This window comes from Lycium barbarum, chromosome 3, assembly GCF_019175385.1.
Source record: "Lycium barbarum isolate Lr01 chromosome 3, ASM1917538v2, whole genome shotgun sequence".
Lineage (NCBI taxonomy): Eukaryota > Viridiplantae > Streptophyta > Magnoliopsida > Solanales > Solanaceae > Lycium > Lycium barbarum.
Window position 1 is genome coordinate 127,027,732 of NC_083339.1, and position 18,333 is coordinate 127,046,064.

Genomic DNA, 18,333 nt, shown 5'->3' on the forward strand with positions numbered 1-18,333 from the left:
CTAATAAATGCATTAAAGGGATATACCGAACATTTTGATGACTTTTCGATTTACCTAGAACTGTTCATTTTCAAAGAGCTATTCTATAGTTTGTTTCCTTGGTTTCGTGAACGTGGTGCATAAGAAGTATTGACCCAACTTTGTAACCATGTAAGAGGATGGAACAGAAGTGGATTGCTACTAACTGGTCTTCGAAAATTTTGTCTTTTCTCCTTCTAGGTTCTAATTATTCGCTTGTCTCATTATTTGTGTGTTTTCTCATGATATTGGTAAATTTGTTTTCTCCTCCATGATTTGGCTTTGGCTTCTAACAGATATGCAGTTATTTTTGATGATCTATCTTCTCCATTTTTTCCCTCCTAACTATATTACACGTTTCTTAAAAATTCTTTTTTCATTATCTAACTTTTTTGAACTTCTCGAATGGTCCGGGGGATCTTTCTTACAAGGGCAACAGCCAAAAGTGAAGAGTAGAAGAATAAAAGTGTTATTTATAGCCTCTTTCTTGTACTTTGATTATCTTATTAATTTGTGGTTGTCACTTTCCTTTTTTGTGGTTGTTAGTGCTTTATCATGCTTTTTATAGTATTTTGCCATGACTTATAATTCGTTTCATTATTTCTTTTTTCGTACTATTTTGAATTGTCGGTCCTTATGCCAGGTTTATCGGCAACAGTCTCCCTACCTCCCAAGATGAGGGTAAGGTCTGAGTACACTCTACTCTAAGACTCCACTTTATGAGATTTCATTGGGAATATTGTTGTTGTTCTTTCTGAGGTAGGACATTCAAAATAGAAGCAATATTAATTGTTATTATATCAAATTCTATAAATTAATGAACAGTTGGGTCTAAGAGATCCTATAACTTCTGCCAAAAAAAAAAAAAAAAATTGTGGCTACCATTGTGGTAGGAATAGATCGCAAACATAATCAAGAGGTTCTCTTGATCCTTTTCAACTAATATTGATAAACTCTATTTGCTTTTTTGTACTTATTAGTAAAAGTTTTTTTTTTTTTTACAGTATTGAAGTTTAGTGTTTATATTTACTAAGTAAATTTTTCTCCCTTCGACATTTTTTTTTTCTGTGAATGCTTATGCATATACTGTACATAATCTAGATCCATCAATTTTGACATAACTAATTACTAAATAAAAAGCTTATTGCAGTTAACTAGAGTAAAAGATAGACAAAGAGAGGCTAATTATAAGTTAATAATACTGCTTACGGGCGGTCTTATAGATACCTTCTAGATTTATCACTTATTCTTATTCTGCACGACAGTTGAAAGACTAGAAGTCTTAAAAGAAAATTGTAATTCTTTCGTTTAATTTGAATTTTGTCGGTTATAAATTTCTTTACTTTTTATTTCAACTTCATGTTACTTCAATAGAAGAAAATTATAGAGAAATAAAAGTTCTAATTGTTATCTAATAAAATATTTAACACACAAATAGAGATTTGTAATCTAATTAAATATATACAATTAATAATGTTACTCATATAAGAAAGTTAATCCATTATCATTCTAATAATTGGTAGCATTGTTTATTAGTATAAATTTATTGATGTTGTTTATAACCGCGCGAAGCGCGGCTTCATCACTAGTTTATATATTATGCTTACCATCTTTCTCCTTTTTTTTCTTTTTTTCGCCTATGTCTCCTTCCATTATCTAATTATTTTATTTTTAAATTTGCCCAAAAATTTTAATATTCAAATAGTCAATTTTTCACCTCCCACCATAATTGTCTTCTTTAGTAGATATCTTAATTTGCATTAATGTGTTCTTCCACCTTTCCCCCTCCCCACGTTACGATATCATCTATTAGCAGTTTTCTACTATTTTCATTTTCAGACTTCTAGCCTTCACAACTACTTTATTGGTGATTTCTCTTCTCCTTTCCTACTTTCTCTATCTTAGATGGGATTTGAAATTTAAGGAGCCGTATGGACATGATCACGAGATGAAATCATGTTTGGACATGCAATTTGGATTTGTTAAGTTACAGTTTTTTTATAAACATAAAAACCCCACAAGTTGTGAAAACCATCAAAATTTTCCCAATTCTTATACAATCTTACCAAATGAGTAAATCATAGTTCATAATAAAACTAATACGCTACTAGAAGGTCTTTCTAAAAAATACAACATCAATTGATCAAACTTTAGTTCAATAAAAAGGAAAATTTAACATGAATAGTAATGTAACTACTCTTTAATATAATCCTCCCACATGGTAAACATGATTGGTAAATATATTTTACCAACTTGCAGATTAATATTTAATACAAATGGTTGATAAACATGATTGGTAAATATATCTACCAACATATGGGTCTTTTTTTTACAAAATATAAACATATGGGTCAAATTTTACATTTATATTTTTTGAAATCATGATTTCAAATCCCAAATCTTGGCTTTTTGGATGATTTGGGATTTCATCTCATGAGATGAAATCAGAGACGAAATCGCATATCCAAACGCTGATTTCATCTCATGAGATAATATCGCATGTCCAAACGCCTACTTAATGTATGTTTAGACTAAGGCTCCAAGTTGTAATGTTTGTATTTTTCATTTTTGCTTTTCTCTTCTTCTTGAATTTTTTTTTTGAACGATGTTTGTGGAGCATTATTTTTTTTTTTTTTTTTTTTTTTTTTTTGTTGTTGTTGCTTGAATTGCTTTAATTTTGATTAGTGTGTTTTTAAATTTGTAATGTTTTCTTTCTCTTTTTATTTTATTTTTATTAATTTTGGTTGTGTTTTCTGCAGGTAGATTGGTGTATTTTGTTTATGAGTATATCATTGAGGCATTTCTAATTGACATTATTTGGAGCAATTGCGACTTAGAGAACATCGAAGTCTATCAGGAATAATGGTAATTGATACGTCATTATCTTTTGGATGAAGTGGTTGATCAAAATAAAGTCTTCGTCAACAGATTTAATTTCATGTGGAAAAAAATGAAGGTCAATTAGTTTTATACTTTTGTCATCTATCTTTATTAATTTTCTCACAAGTAAGGATTCAAAAAAGAAAAAAAGACTTTCTTCAATTATCTCCTCTTTTTTCTTTTTTCTTCCTATGTTTTCGAATAGTGGTAACGTTTCTGTCTCTATGAATATAATATTCCTTGGATTTTGATAAATTTTATTATGCCTCGTGGAGAAACTTTTTTATTTTTAATAAAAGTGTGGGGAGATTGGTACGTGAAGAATTTGAAATATGTTATTATGATGCATTTTCTTACCTCTTATACCCTATTCATATTCATAGTCGTAATCTATATTACAATGTTGTGAAGATCTACTAATTGTATACTTATCTAACATAATTTTTATGGTGTCTTTATTATATAGGTTAAACCTATTTTATGGTTCTAAAATGAAAATAAAGGAACTGATTATTTGAAGAAAGAAATGCATTTTCAAATATTTCAGAAGGAATAACAAATTTTAAATATCTGGAATAAGATAAAAATTACGGGTCGAGAAAGAAGGAGAGAATCAAATGAAAGGAATAAATGAATGGAAAAGAAAAAAGGAGGCAAAAGGCAAAGAAAAATCGTGTAGGTGATGGGGGAAGAAAAAGAAAATAAAGAAGAAAATTTGAAAAATAAAAATCAAGCTATAATAGAGGAATGAAATACAAAAGTCACATCTTATGAGCATTTATGTACAAACTTCCAACAAAAGAAAGAAAATCAATAAATACTAAATGCACATCAAAATATTATTTATTTAAATGCCTATAAAATTATAGAAAATTTGTTTTTTGAGAAATATAATAAAAAAAATATTTACTTTAGAAGGGAAAAGATATTATATAAAACTGATAGAGTTTTTAAAAATAATTTTCTTTGGACTTTATCTTCTTTTAAAATTCAGAAATCAAAGTAAAATTTTAGTAATGGAAAAATAAAATTGAATAACTCTTTTTTCTTTAGTTCTCTTTATTTTCTTTTTGCCTTTATTTAGGAAATTACGGGTTACGACTTCTAGAGAGTGTCACCGAATCTCTTCGTAGCACATTTGGTAGAATTTTAGAAGTATGAATAGTGATGCTCTGCCTATATATGCCGAACAACTGACTTTTCCAATTTTTTGGAACTTGGCTCATATAAAAATGGATACAGGCAATAAATTTTATGTTTTCTCTTAGAATTTTCCTTGCCTAATTTTGTTAATATGATATTAATAGACGCGATTTTTATATATGGGATTAATAATAGTTCTAGTGGATTTTTTTTTCTTCTTCTTTCTGTAAAGGATAAATATTAACTCTAACTAGGATAGAGTATCACAACTAGAAGTATTGTACATGTATACCTCTTGTAGCCTTTCTCTATGTGTATTCTAGTAATTTTAGAAGACTTGGCTCCCCAGGGAACCTCTTGTATAAATATTGGCTGCTATCTTCAGAGATAATAAGAGAAGAAAAACTTCTTTCATGGTATCGCAGCCCTAGTGGTTTAAGCAACCCTCCAACTACGGTTTTTTTTTTTTTAAAAAAGGGACTGAAGCAGCCCTTGAAATCCAGCAATGGGAGACGCCACTCCTTCCTTAGGCACGCCAAACACTGGTTCAACCACCCAAACAACAGCCTACTCCTCAACACCTAACCTTGCTCATCAATTGCCCGTGAAGCTTACGTCGTCGAACTTAATTACTCATGGGCTATCTGTTTGGCCGAGCTTTGTACATGCTTAATTATGATGAATATTGCATTGTTTGATTTCTGCCTGTGTTTTGAGTGTTGCCCCGTTTTCCATGTCATAAGTATATAATGGCTGAATGGTGTATATATGGGTGTATGTATACTGTTTTGAATTTGTATTTTTTATATGTTTAACTTTATCTGTTGATTAGATACTAATTCTTTTCCTTTCGTTCTTTTTGCATGACCATCGTATATGAGTCCGAGGGACTTGTCTCCCTTTGCATTCGGTGTTGGGCTAAAAGCCCAACGAAGTCCCCCTCGCATCAGCTCTGTCCGTGGCAAATAAAATGCTGGGCCAAAAGAAAAAACAAAATATTTGGGCTTTGGCCCATATAATAGCAGCAACCCACATCACTACAATGAAGTTTCTGGGCTGGAGCCCAACGGCAATCTGATCATAGTAGCCTTGAAATGGGCTGGGCCCATTTAATTTATTCATTTCTCTATTTTGTTATTTTTATGTATTTAATTTGTATTGCATGAACTAACATTTGATGATTTAGATCTAAACCTTAGTGAAATTAGTAGGTTTAGTCTTAATAGTGGGTAGTTAGTTTAAGGAAGACTATCCATCAACTCCATAAATCTTATTATCTTCTTTTCTTTTACATTAAAACTATTTATAACGCTTAATATTTATATTTTGTTCAGGATGACTGATTTACAAAAAAATGGCACGACTATATATCTTTTTATCGTATCGAGACGTCATTAATATGTCACTACAAACTCAAATATATTTTATAGGAAATTTATTCAAGTTGAAACGTTTCATGCATATTTTTAAGCATATTTAATATAATATATTTTGCATCCTATTTATAAATCTAGATTTTTCTATATTGCTACATTCCTATAATATAATTTATTCAAAATTTAAAATTGTCAAATCCTTTTTCCCAAAAGCTATTATTTCTAAGCAAAATGTCCTAATCTCATATAAGTCTTATCTTGAATAGCATTTATTATATTGTCATATAAAGTCTTGGTAATATTTAAGTTTTATTTCAAATAGCATTTAAAAATCCTCTTTTATGCAAGCTATTATACTTTTACAAGTATTATTTTAAAGAGCATTATTTATTGCTTTCATTTAAAATCTAAGTAATATTTATAAGTCTTGTTTTAATTAGCATTTAAAGTCTTCTTTGTGCAAATTATCTTTTTTTTTTTTTTATAAATCTTAACTAACATTACTTTCTTTTAAGATCCAAGCTATACATGCAAGTCATTTTAAAATTTGAACCTTGTATCTCGTCTTAATTAATTAACCTAAGTTTGGTCGGATAACCGTAAGTTAACGGATTCTAAAGGATGCCTAACCCCTTCCCTTTAGGATAATATAGAGCTCTTACCTAGAATCACACTGGTTAAGCAGACTATTAATTGAGGTTTAGTTTAACTTTCCCTTAGTTAATATTTAGGTGTCCTAATTCACCATTAAATTAATTAGGTGGCGACTCCTTAAAAAACAAAGCAATATAGGAATCATCAATACGTCATACTCCCTTAAATCCAATCCGGGTTAAAATGGGGTGTGACAGGAAGGATGGATTATCATAACATAGATCATCCAATTATTAAGAGGAAGAGGGGGGATGAAGATGATGGTGAGGGTGGTGGGTGTGGTGTGGATCGCCTTAGGCCTAGGATTACTCTAAAGGCTCCCACATGTGGGACCTAAGGAAGAAAGGGGATGTAGATTGTGTATACGTAAATAAATTATACATTTTATGTTAATATTATATTTTTACTGATATTATTTTCTTATTGATAATTAGTTATCTTAGTCGTTATTATTGTTTATTAATAACTCGTGCGACGTTCTAAATTAATTATGAAAAAAATCTCGACATATTCGAAATAAAGTAATGCCTTGACTAAATATAAAATGCTTAAATCAAAACCTTATAAAATAAAACACTTAAACCTAAAGATAACAAGCTTCCAAACAAACAAAACTTACTTCGGAGTACTTTACAACCCCTAAAACGACGATCCAAACGTTTACGTATACTTGATGTATTGAGCCTACATTATTATTCGCAGAAAAAGATATCAGGTTCTATATAAAATATTAATATTCCGACATTTTGAAGCATGACTAATATTTGGTCAAAGTATGGAAAAAAAGTTTAATTTCAAAAGTTTGAAATTACACAAGTGTGGTTTTTTTTATAAAAGACCTTTTGTGCACTAATTTAGTGCGCAAAGATTAGTTAGATAACTTTTTCTTTTTGTTGCGTTATTTTGATACCTCCGTCCACTTTTTAGGTCATTTAAGTTACGTATTCGTTTCAATATAGCTCTTACCAGTCCTCTACCTGCAAGGTTGTGACAAATAGTTCAATTCCAATGCAGTTTTATCTTATTGGTTTAGTGGACGTTTGTTTTATTGGATTAAGATGGGATATTTGGAAAATAGTGCAAACATGTGTTTGATTTTAAATTAGTTAAATTTGAATAAACGTTTTATTTATGGAGATTTTGTAGGAAATGATGACTTGCATGATGATGAATAGATGAGTAGTGTAGAGATCTTTTGATGTTGGAACCAAGTTTTATAAAATTTAGGCATAAATCCAACTTTGAAGGCAAGTCAGAAATGATCTCCACAATTAAATCATCATGCTACCGGAAAGAAGAAAGCCCTGGAAGGTCCGCTTATACGTATTCCCATTTAATTACATCTAATCTATGCCAAAAATAAAATAAAAATATTCACGCCCAATATAACATCAAATCAACGAATCAAAGACATGTTCTTCTACCTACATTTTTATCACATAACAACAACAACAACAACATACTCAGTATAATTCCGCAAATGAAATCTGGGGGTAGAGTGTATGCAGACTGTTTCCGACAGACCCTCAGCTCAAGTAAAACAAAGAGACGGTAATACAGAAACACAAGCAGCAATAATGTTAGGATAGTACGAAAACTAAAGCAGAAGCGACAAAAAGCAGTAATAGCAAACTAGGATAAGAAATACAAGAATATTAAAATAGAAATGACGAAAATAATACTGATCCTACTGGGAATGAAAATAATACTAATCTTACAACTAATCATAATTAATTGATTTATGTGCATTTCACCTCAAGTTTTACTTAACCTTGATCAATTAATAGAGTTTGACGTAAACACCGAGTATGAATAAGCATACGTTTTTTTAATTAAATTTGTATCATCTAACTAATGTAAATTATTATGTATTCTTACCTTAATCTAAGACTCTAAAAGGGTCAAATTACTTGATTTAGAGTGATTATCAAGTGTCAATAACTTTTTCAAATATCAAAATCTTGGGCGCACTCATTCTACATTCTAATCACAAGGGTGCAAAGGGGTTCAATCGACTTCCCTTCGTTGAAAATTATATTTCTATGTAAATAGGATAAAAATATTTTTTCTACATATATATAAGTTGTTGAATTTTTTTGATATAAGAATTTCTTTTTGAATCTCTTTATTTGAATTTTTGACTCCTAGGGTACAAACAAAGAAATAGACTACTCATCCCCGCACAGACACAAACACAACTCTAGAGGGAGAGCAGGGGAAGAAGTTAGAAGTCAACGTACGATTCGATCAAATTCAGTCTTTAGTTCAAACCCTACTTATTAAAAAGTTCACTAGGACCAGTTTGATCATAAGAATTATTCACTTTTTTTTCAAAATTCTTTTTCACCTTTTTAAAAAATTAGTGTTTGGCCATGTATTTGAAATTTGAAAAAAAAAAAAAAAAACTTGTTTTTCAAGATTTTCACAACTAAAACAAGCACATTTCAACAAAAATAAAAAAATACTATTTGCAAAAAATATGACCAAACACAACTCCAACTCCAGAATTCCAAAAAAAGTGAAATTGTTTTTGATTTCCATGGCCAAACGCCTACTAAATATATACTAAAATTAAATTCAAAACTAATAACTACTAACACCGAATATCGCTATTTTAAAATTTAGAGCGCATAAAGTTTTGATTCTGACTCCGGCCATGAGGGAGAGAGAAACCCAAACAGTGAACAAGAGATCAGAAGTGACCAACGAGTACAAAACCAAGGTGAAAAAAGAGAAAAAGGAAAAGAGGAAAGAAGAAAGAAAAAAAGCAGTTGAAGGGAAATTGCTGAAACCCAAAATATATAATCATGAGAGAAATGGTTTTGTAGCCCACTTAAAAAATAATTTTAGTTTTCTGTTCTTTTTACAAGAAATTTTGAGATCTGAAAAATAATGCATAAAAGATTTGAAAATGTTATTTCTTCTATTCAAATTGAAAGATATCATTTCCTTAAATATATAATACTCTAACGAAAATTTGAGGATCATTTGCTAGGTAATTGGATGAAAACTTGAAAGGAACAAACCCTAATAAGAGTATTTGATTATTTGTACTATGTTTGGGAAAAGCCAAGGGAAGTGGTGGTCACCACTCACGGTTCACGTCATTGAAAAGGTCCCACTAAAATTCTTTCAAATAAGTATGAATATTTTACAATTGAAAGTGTCTTTAAATCTCTATTTCTATCTCTATATATAATAAAGCTAGATAGATAGATAAGGTGATATGGCATTTTTTTATGATTATCATTGCTATTTTTTTTTTGTGTGGTTTGTTTACCTTTTTCTCCTAATATTTCTATTTAACTTATTATTAAAAATTTAAAAGTGGCTAAATAATTATATTATCAAATGAGGAAAAAATAGTGCATAATTAAATGGGGAGGACGTGGCTGTTCTACTATATATATTTATATCATTAAATAATTTTCAAAAGCAATAGTTAGTGATAAATCTCTTTGCAATAAAACCGTTTTGTAATAGGAATCCATTATGACTTTGATTTAGGATCGACCTTTCACCCAAAATAAGAAACCATTCTCAGTGAAAGTATTGTAGCACACTGGAGATATTTATTCTCCCATCTCTACGGTTTCTCCCCTTAAATGTTGTAACAGTCAAAAGCTTAGCTTGCTTAATAAATTTATATATTATGCTTACCATCTTTCTCCTTTTTTTTTTCTTTTTTTCGCCTATGTCTCCTTCCATTATCTAATTATTTTATTTTTAAATTTGCCCAATTTTAATATTCAAATAGTCAATTTTTCACCTCCCACCATAATTGTCTTCTTTAGTAGATATCTTAATTTGCATTAATGTGTTCTTCCACCTTTCCCCCTCCCCACGTTACGATATCATCTATTAGCAGTTTCCTACTATTTTCATTTTCAGACTTCTAGCCTTCTTCAACTACTTTATTGGTGATTTCTCTTCTCCTTTCCTACTTTCTCTATCTTAGATGGGATTTGAAATTTAAGGAGCTGTATGACATGATCATGAGATGAAATCATGTTTGGACATGCAATTTAGATTTGTTAAGTTACAGTTTTTTTATAAATATAAAACCCCACAAGTTGTGAAAACCATAAAAATTTTCTCAATTCTTATACAATCTTACCAAATGAGTAAATCATAGTTCATAATAAAACTAATACGCTACTAGAAGGTCTTTCTAAAAAATACAACATCAATTGATAAAACTTTAGTTCAATAAAAAGGAAAATTTAACATGAATAGTAATGTAACTACTCTTTAATATAATCCTCCCACATGGTAAACATGATTGGTAAATATATTTTACCAACTTGCAGATTAATATTTAATACAAATGGTTGATAAACATGATTGGTAAATATATCTACCAACATATGAGTCTTTTTTTACAAAATATAAACGTATGAGTCAAATTTTACATTTATATTTTTTGAAATCATGATTTCAAATCCCAAATCTTGGTTGTTTGGATGATTTGGGATTTCATCTCATGAGATGAAATCAGAGACGAAATCGCATATCCAAACGCTGATTAATCTCATGTCCAAACGCCTACTTAATGTATGTTTAGACTAAGGCTCCAAGTTGTAATGTTTGTATTTTTCATTTTTGCTTTTCTCTTCTTCTTGAATTTTTTTTTGAACGATGTTTGTGGAGCATTATTTTCTTCTTCTTTTTTTTTTTTTTTTTGTTGTTGTTGCTTGAATTGCTTTAATTTTGATTAGTGTGTTTTTAAATTTGTAATGTTTTCTTTCTCTTTTTAATTTATTTGTATTGATTTTGGTTGTGTTTTCTGCAGGTAGATTGGTGTATTTTGTTTATGAGTATATCATTGAGGCATTTCTAATTGACATTATTTGGAGCAATTGCGACTTAGAGAACATCGAAGTCTATCAGGAATAATGATAATTGATACGTCATTATCTTTTGGATGAAGTGGTTGATCAAAATAAAGTCTTCGTCAACAGATTTAATTTCATGTGGAAAAAAATGAAGGTCAATTAGTTTTATACTTTTGTCATCTATCTTTATTAATTTTCTTCACAAGTAAGGATTCAAAAAAGAAAAAAAAGGCTTTCTTCAATTATCTCCTCTTTTTTCTTTTTTCTTCCTATGTTTTCGAATAGTGGTAACGTTTCTGTCTCTATGAATATAATATTCCTTGGATTTTGATAAATTTTATTATGCCTCGTGGAGAAACTTTTTTATTTTTAATAAAAGTGTGGGGAGATTGGTACGTGAAGAATTTGAAATATGTTATTATGATGCATTTTCTTACCTCTTATACCCTATTCATATTCATAGTCGTAATCTATATTACAATGTTGTGAAGATCTACTAATTGTATACTTATCTAACATAATTTTTATGGTGTCTTTATTATATAGGTTAAACCTATTTTATGGTTCTAAAATGAAAATAAAGGAACTGATTTCTGGAAAAAATTAATGACAGCTAAAATGTCTATACATGAAAGGAGGCGTCCAAATGCTAAAGAAGCTATTTGAAGAAAGAAATGCATTTTCAAATATTTCAGAAGGAATAACAAATTTTAAATATCTGGAATAAGATAAAAATTACGGGTCGAGAAAGAAGGAGAGAATCAAATGAAAGGAATAAATGAATGGGGAAAAAAAAAAGGAGGGAACAGGCAAAGAAAAATCGTGTAGGTGATGGGGGAAGAAAAAGAAAATAAAGAAGAAAATTTGAAAAATAAAAATCAAGCTATAATAGAGGAATGAAATACAAAAATCACATCTTATGAGCATTTATGTACAAACTTCCAACAAAAGAAAGAAAATCAATAAATACTAAATGCACATCAAAATATTATTTATTTAAATGCCTATAAAATTATAGAAAATTTGTTTTTTGAGAAATATAATCAAAAATATATTTACTTTAGAAGGGAAAAGATATTATATAAAAACGATAGAGTTTTTAAAAATAATTTTCTTTGGACTTTATCTTCTTTTAAAATTCAGAAATCAAAGTAAAATTTTAGTAATGGAAAAATAAAATTGAATAACTCTTTTTTCTTTAGTTCTCTTTATTTTCTTTTTGCCTTTATTTAGGAAATTACGGGTTACGACTTCTACAGAGTGTCACCGAATCTCTTCATAGCACATTTGGTAGAATTTTAGAGTATGAATAGTGATGCTCTGCCTATATATGCCGAACAACTGAGTTTTCCAATTTTTTGGAACTTGGCTCATATAAAAATGGATACAGGCAATAAATTTTATGTTTTCTCTTAGAATTTTCCTTGCCTGATTTTGTTAATATGATATTAATAGACGGATTTTTATATATAGGATTAATAATAGCTCCAGTGGATTTTTTTTCCTTCTTCTTTCATCACTTGATTTTTAGCTAAAAGTATTTATCTATTAATTGATATTTTTCACGAAATAATCACGCGAAGCGCGGTCAATTTCACTAGTTGTTTTATAAAGCTAAGAACGTGTGTGCCATTTCTATAGCAATTTCCGTTAATCAAATCGTAAATGATTAGTTCTAAAAGGATTTAAAGTTCCTTATGAATGACTTGAAGTTGTGGAAAAGAATATCAATGTTTGAATCAAAAGTCAGAATTAAAGATTGTATCTAATGAAATAGTATAATTTAAGGAATCTACCAGTAGGTTTCGCAATATATGTCAAATTTTTGCTTAGGTAGTCTTAGTATTAGAAATTTATTTTCATTTTAAATTTTTTATGTAAACAAAAAGCATGATATTTAAACTTGTTTCACGTTGTAACAAGAATCAAACTTTATATCTAATGAACGTAAGTGTGTAATATCTAGGAACATGCTATAACCACCCAAGTATGTGGTGGAATTAATGGAATTCCTCCAATCTTAATTAGATATTTCGAGTACAAGTCAGGAGAATGAAAATTTATCGTAATGAGCTTTTTCTTGATTGGTCCATGCGAGTCATCTTGATTAGTCAAATAAGTGAATTTCGAATACCACATGATTAAAAAAAGATATGAACCTTCAATAGATTTCTTCAATCTACATCACTAATATTATTTACAAAGGAAGTCTTAGGATTCAAAACTTATTTCTTCTTTAAATTTTCTAGGTAGGTAACTTTTCGTGACAGCCTATGCGAGGCGAATCTTAAGTAGTCGAGTTAGTTGATTCCATACCATATAATTAAAAGAACATATGAACCTACCAATAAATATCGTTGAACTTAAATAGCTAAATTTTTGTTCATAAAAGGAAGTTTTACGAATCAAAACTTCTTTATATTTTGACATTTTTAGGCACGCTAATATGGTGATTAAACTTGTTTCGCATGGTAATAAAAAGATCAAGACATTACTAGCTCATTATATTCTTCCTTGAAGATTTAATTTTTTTGCCTTGTTTTAGTAAATTTTTTCAAATTTTCAAAAACAAAAAGGGAAAAAAAAGAAAGTAAAAGTGTTCAAAATGACGCGTCCTCGAATTCAGGGCCCATTTGTGTGGAATTTTTACGGTACGATATTTCCACAATATTTCAAGGAGACCTCATTTATCGGCGAGTCTAAGATATTTCTACTCGTTTTCCCCTTCTTTAAATATCCAGCTTAAGTCTCAAAACGCGAATTAAAAAGCAAAAAACTCGCACATAGGGTTCTTACAGTTTTGAAATTGTGATTAAAAAAAGAGAGAGAAAAATGGCAGAGCAGCTTACTGAGGAACAGATCGCTGAGTTTAAGGAAGCTTTTAGCCTTTTCGACAAAGATGGCGATGGTAAAATAATAGTTTTTCCTTTTTTTTTTTTTTTTTTTTTTTTTAATTCTAATTTTACAGTGTATTTTTTGAGACGGAAATGTTGTTTTATGACATTTTATCTGATTTGTGGTTTTGGAGTAGATCTAAGGGTTTGGCTACGCTTTTTATTTGGTTGACTTACTTTTAACGCAATTTTACTGTTCAAGTGTTAGATATTACTATTGAAAACCTAAATTACGCCGGTTAATTAATTTATTTGGTTTTGTTGTTCTAGTAATAGTTGCAAAAATAAAAAGAGGAAGGGAGAATGCTTGGGAACTAGGATCTGTAGATTGTTTAATACTAGTTGAAAGTGTTGTAGGACTAGAGTCTTAAGTGTCGTAGATTCAACTTTTTTTTGGGGAAAATTTCAGAGCCTCCCCTCAAGTTTTGCTTCGTTTCACTGACCTTTCTCACGTTTGTAATATTACGGCTACCTCCCTTATTTTATTCTATTAATTACTAATGAAAAAAAAAACATTCATGGACTGATTTGCCCTCCATAAGATCATGCTCTTTGGATTAATTATTATTTTATTAATATCTCATTTCCGATAAACTGAAAACAAAAATATGCCAAAGTGCTCTTCAGTCTTCTCAAACAACTTATAAGCTAAAAATTTGTAAGTATGTCAAGTACTCCTCGTGTTTTTGCTTCTAACAATTAAGAGCCTGTTTGGATAGGCTTATGCCTATAAGCTGCAAACAACTTATAAGCTAAAAAAAATAAGTTGGGGTAGTCTAATTTTTATTTTATTTTTGGCTTATAAGCTTATAAGCTGCTTTAGATAAGCTAAGTCAAATGGGCCCAATTATTTTTTTGAGCTTATTTTAAACACAAAATGACTTTAAGCTGGTCAGCCAAACACTCAAAAAAACTGAAAACAGCTTATAAGCAACTTATAAGCCAATCCAAACGGGCTCTAAGTAGTATTCTGATGGACTGGATTTGACGAATTGGGATTAAGAGGTAAAGGTTTCTATACTGCTTCATCATTTTAAAGACTTTTTTTTATCAAAAACTTATCTAACACGTGTTGTTGGATTTTGCTTGCAATAAGATAATTATATTTTTAATATAGAAAATTTAGTTTCAGAATTTTTCTATTTTTTCTTAATCAATCACAGGGTAGTTGGCAAGATACTTTATCTAAAAAGTTAAAACATGAAGAAACAAAAAAGCTCAAACGTTAGGACGTGCTGGTGAACATCCCATGATATCCATTCCTAAGAAATAACTTTTTAAAGGTGAATTCATAAATTAATAATTAATCAAAAAAGCATGATCTTACGGAGGACAAATCAGTCCACATATGTTATGTTTTATTAATAATAAATAAATAAAGGAGTTGTTACATAAAAAGTTAAAATAAGGGAGATAGTCGTAATATTTCAAACATGAGGGGATGTCAGTGAAACAAAGCAAAACGTGAGGGGAGATTTCTGAAATTTTCCCTTTTTTTAAAAAAATTTGTAGAGTTGTCATTAATGGAACTAACTTACTGGGATGACGGAGGTGCCTAAGGTGATGCATATGAAAATTGTGTCTCACATGTGGCAAATTCTATCGTACTTCAACTCTGTTTAATTTGTAGTTTGCATGATAGCATTTGATTGATTGTTGATAGCATCTTGTATTTGTGGATGTCCTTCATTACTTGTTTTTACCTTTTTAGTACTCCTATACAATCTATTGAAGTGCCTAGCTACTAAGCTGTTGTAATTCTATCCATGTTTTTGATAGCGGACTAGGGTCTGCCTGAGAAGTGACTCTAGGATTTCCAGAAAATGGGTGCACCACTAGAAATTAAGAGGGAATTGATCCCTAATCCTCTAGGTAAATAATTCAACAATCAACCTACTGCACCATTCAGCACTGTTGAAGCATCAGTGCCACCAGGTAGTATTATATCAATCCTAGAAAATGTACACATAAATACCTAGTTTTACGGGAAACCATGGGCACCATAATTTACATAGTAAATTCGCCCCCGGTCTGCCTATATACCTAATTTTTGGTATTCGGAGTTGTTTCAAATTCATAGAAAGGTAAAAGCTAGTGCAATATGTTTGGCTAGAAGTTTGCGCTCTGTTTGCTCCTTGAAGTCCCTGTTTAGATTCTTCATTTTATATTCTGCTGAGGAGTGCTCTCTATTGTTAATAATCCATGAGCAAAATCAAAGCTCTAGTTGTGATCTGAAATATGCCTCTATAGGCTGTATTACTACCAAGGAGTTGGGAACAGTGATGAGATCACTTGGTCAGAATCCCACTGAAGCTGAACTGCAGGATATGATCAGCGAAGTTGATGCTGATCAGAATGGAACTATTGATTTTCCAGAGTTCTTGAATCTGATGGCACGTAAGATGAAGGTATAGGAGTTTTAGCTATTTTATATTATGTTACAATTGGCTTTATTGAGATATTTGAGATGTTGTTTCACTTCAGGTTTTGTTATAGACAATTTGGACTGATTTGACTAGTGTTGACGGCAACTTTGCTGTTGTGTTACAAATCCTTTTTTGGTTTCTTGAAGTTGTGAAGCCTACTGCATATAACAATTTGTATTCATATTTTAGTCCCCACTGATTTTTATTTGTCAATTTTTCTGTGATTAGTGACTGTTGTGGTGTGTCCAACTTCATATACTTGTACTGGTCACGTATCAACTTGATAACATGCAGACATGTTAAGTTTAGAATATTATCGTATTTCAACTTTGAAATATTGTGGATGACTTTTGTGGTGGTGATCTTTGGATCAAATATTGAGTATGCAATGATATGGGACAGTTCCTAGATTCTTTCAAACCATTCAAGAAAAGCCTTGCTCTAAGTTCTGCATGCACTGATGAAACATTTTGACAAGATTTGTTTGTAAATAGGTTTTACAACTAACATGTCCTAATAGGAAAAGTGGTTCTTGACATGCAGAGGACTATGTAATATCCAAGTTACAATCATGAGTAGTATAATCGTCAAGGGGTCAATTATTGGTTAATTCTTACTTTCGTTCTTTTCGCATTTCATTAATGTTTCCCCGTTGGATCTTATACAGTCATGAAGGAGGACGAAAATATGCTTTCTTCGTTGCTTGTCAAATACATTATTTATTGCCAATTCTAGTTGTCCTCTCTTCAAATAATAAGATCTTATACTTGGAAAAGAATGTACTAGCTTTTACCTCTTTCATGATGAAACATAATTTGTACTATCCTTGTTCAGGACACCGATTCTGAGGAGGAACTGAAAGAAGCTTTCAAGGTTTTTGATAAAGATCAGAATGGCTTTATCTCTGCTGCTGAGGTACCTTTCTGTAGAAAACTTATTTTCTGCAAGTAATTATGAGGAAACTGTAATTTAACATGCTAGTTGTTTTTCGTTAGCTGGTAGGGCAGCCAATTTTTAGCTTCTTATGTCTGCATTTTACATTTCAGCTTCGTCATGTAATGACAAACCTCGGAGAGAAGCTGACTGATGAAGAGGTGGATGAGATGATCCGAGAGGCAGATATTGATGGTGATGGGCAAGTTAATTACGAGGAGTTTGTCCGCATGATGCTTGCCAAGTGATGGCTTAAGATTCTCTTATCTACTGTGTATTTTGTGATGGTCACTCAGTTACAACTTCTAGCTGGCAGTTTATATTCTGTTCTGTTAAACAACTGTGTCGTATGTGCTTTTACTAGCATCTAGACTCCTTTCAGTTTTTATCTTTTTAACTTCTGGACTACTGGTGTATACAGCTATAGTCCTTTGCCCATCCAGAGGGTAAAAGAAAAGGAGAAATTGGATAGTTCATTGGCAATATCTTGTTAGTTGTTGCCTTGATTTCTTTCCAGACTGCAGTGTTGTGTGTTCACTCTGTCACTTTTTAACTGTTTTTCCCCTTTGTTTCTGGTTTTCACTCCTATCACTGAAAGGAAGGTCAACTGCTATTTCCTAAAGCTGCGACCTGAAATTGTTGGATTTCTCTCTTGTATAGTTACCGCCTTGGAAGTTGGGGACTATCTTTGTATCCCCTCTTGGTACTCCAATTGTAGAGTATATATCTGCTTGATCAAGAATGAAAATGCAGTGTATAATATATGAAAGAAAAGTTTTTATCTCTTTACCTTGGAGAAAGAAAGGAGAAGGCGAACATAGAATTCAATTCATATTTTTTTGTGTCCATAAAAGAGAAGGGAGTCATAAAAAAATATTTACACCAGTTGTGTGAGATTTTCATCAGTACTGTAAGACTGAAACTCACTCTTGGTGGTTACACATACATCCTTGCAACTTTCAAGTTAAACAAAATGTGGTGTAAAGAATATTAACTAGAAGTTCATTATCTTTTTCACCACCAATCAGGTACGGCGTAGAACTTTAATTGCACGGTTTGTCCTACAAATGGTTTGGTTTTTAATTTTTGTTCCTCAAAATGGACAGGTCTTTAATTTTTACCCTTCAAAATCGAACTTATGCCTAACGAGGCAGGAGTTCTTTTAAGGGAGCAA

At 30.6% G+C, this 18,333-nt stretch overlaps 1 protein-coding gene across 1 annotated transcript; it reads left to right on the plus strand.

The window, feature by feature from the left end:
- The first annotated feature begins 13,602 nt into the window (after positions 1-13,602).
- LOC132632350 (calmodulin) lies at positions 13,603-17,642 on the plus strand. The gene is made up of 4 exons (XM_060348249.1): positions 13,603-13,814; positions 16,051-16,208; positions 17,061-17,141; positions 17,273-17,642. Exons 1-4 carry the CDS (start codon positions 13,739-13,741, stop codon positions 17,405-17,407), a joined length of 450 nt encoding a protein of 149 aa, XP_060204232.1. The 5' UTR covers positions 13,603-13,738; the 3' UTR covers positions 17,408-17,642.
- Positions 17,643-18,333: the final 691 nt, after the last annotated feature.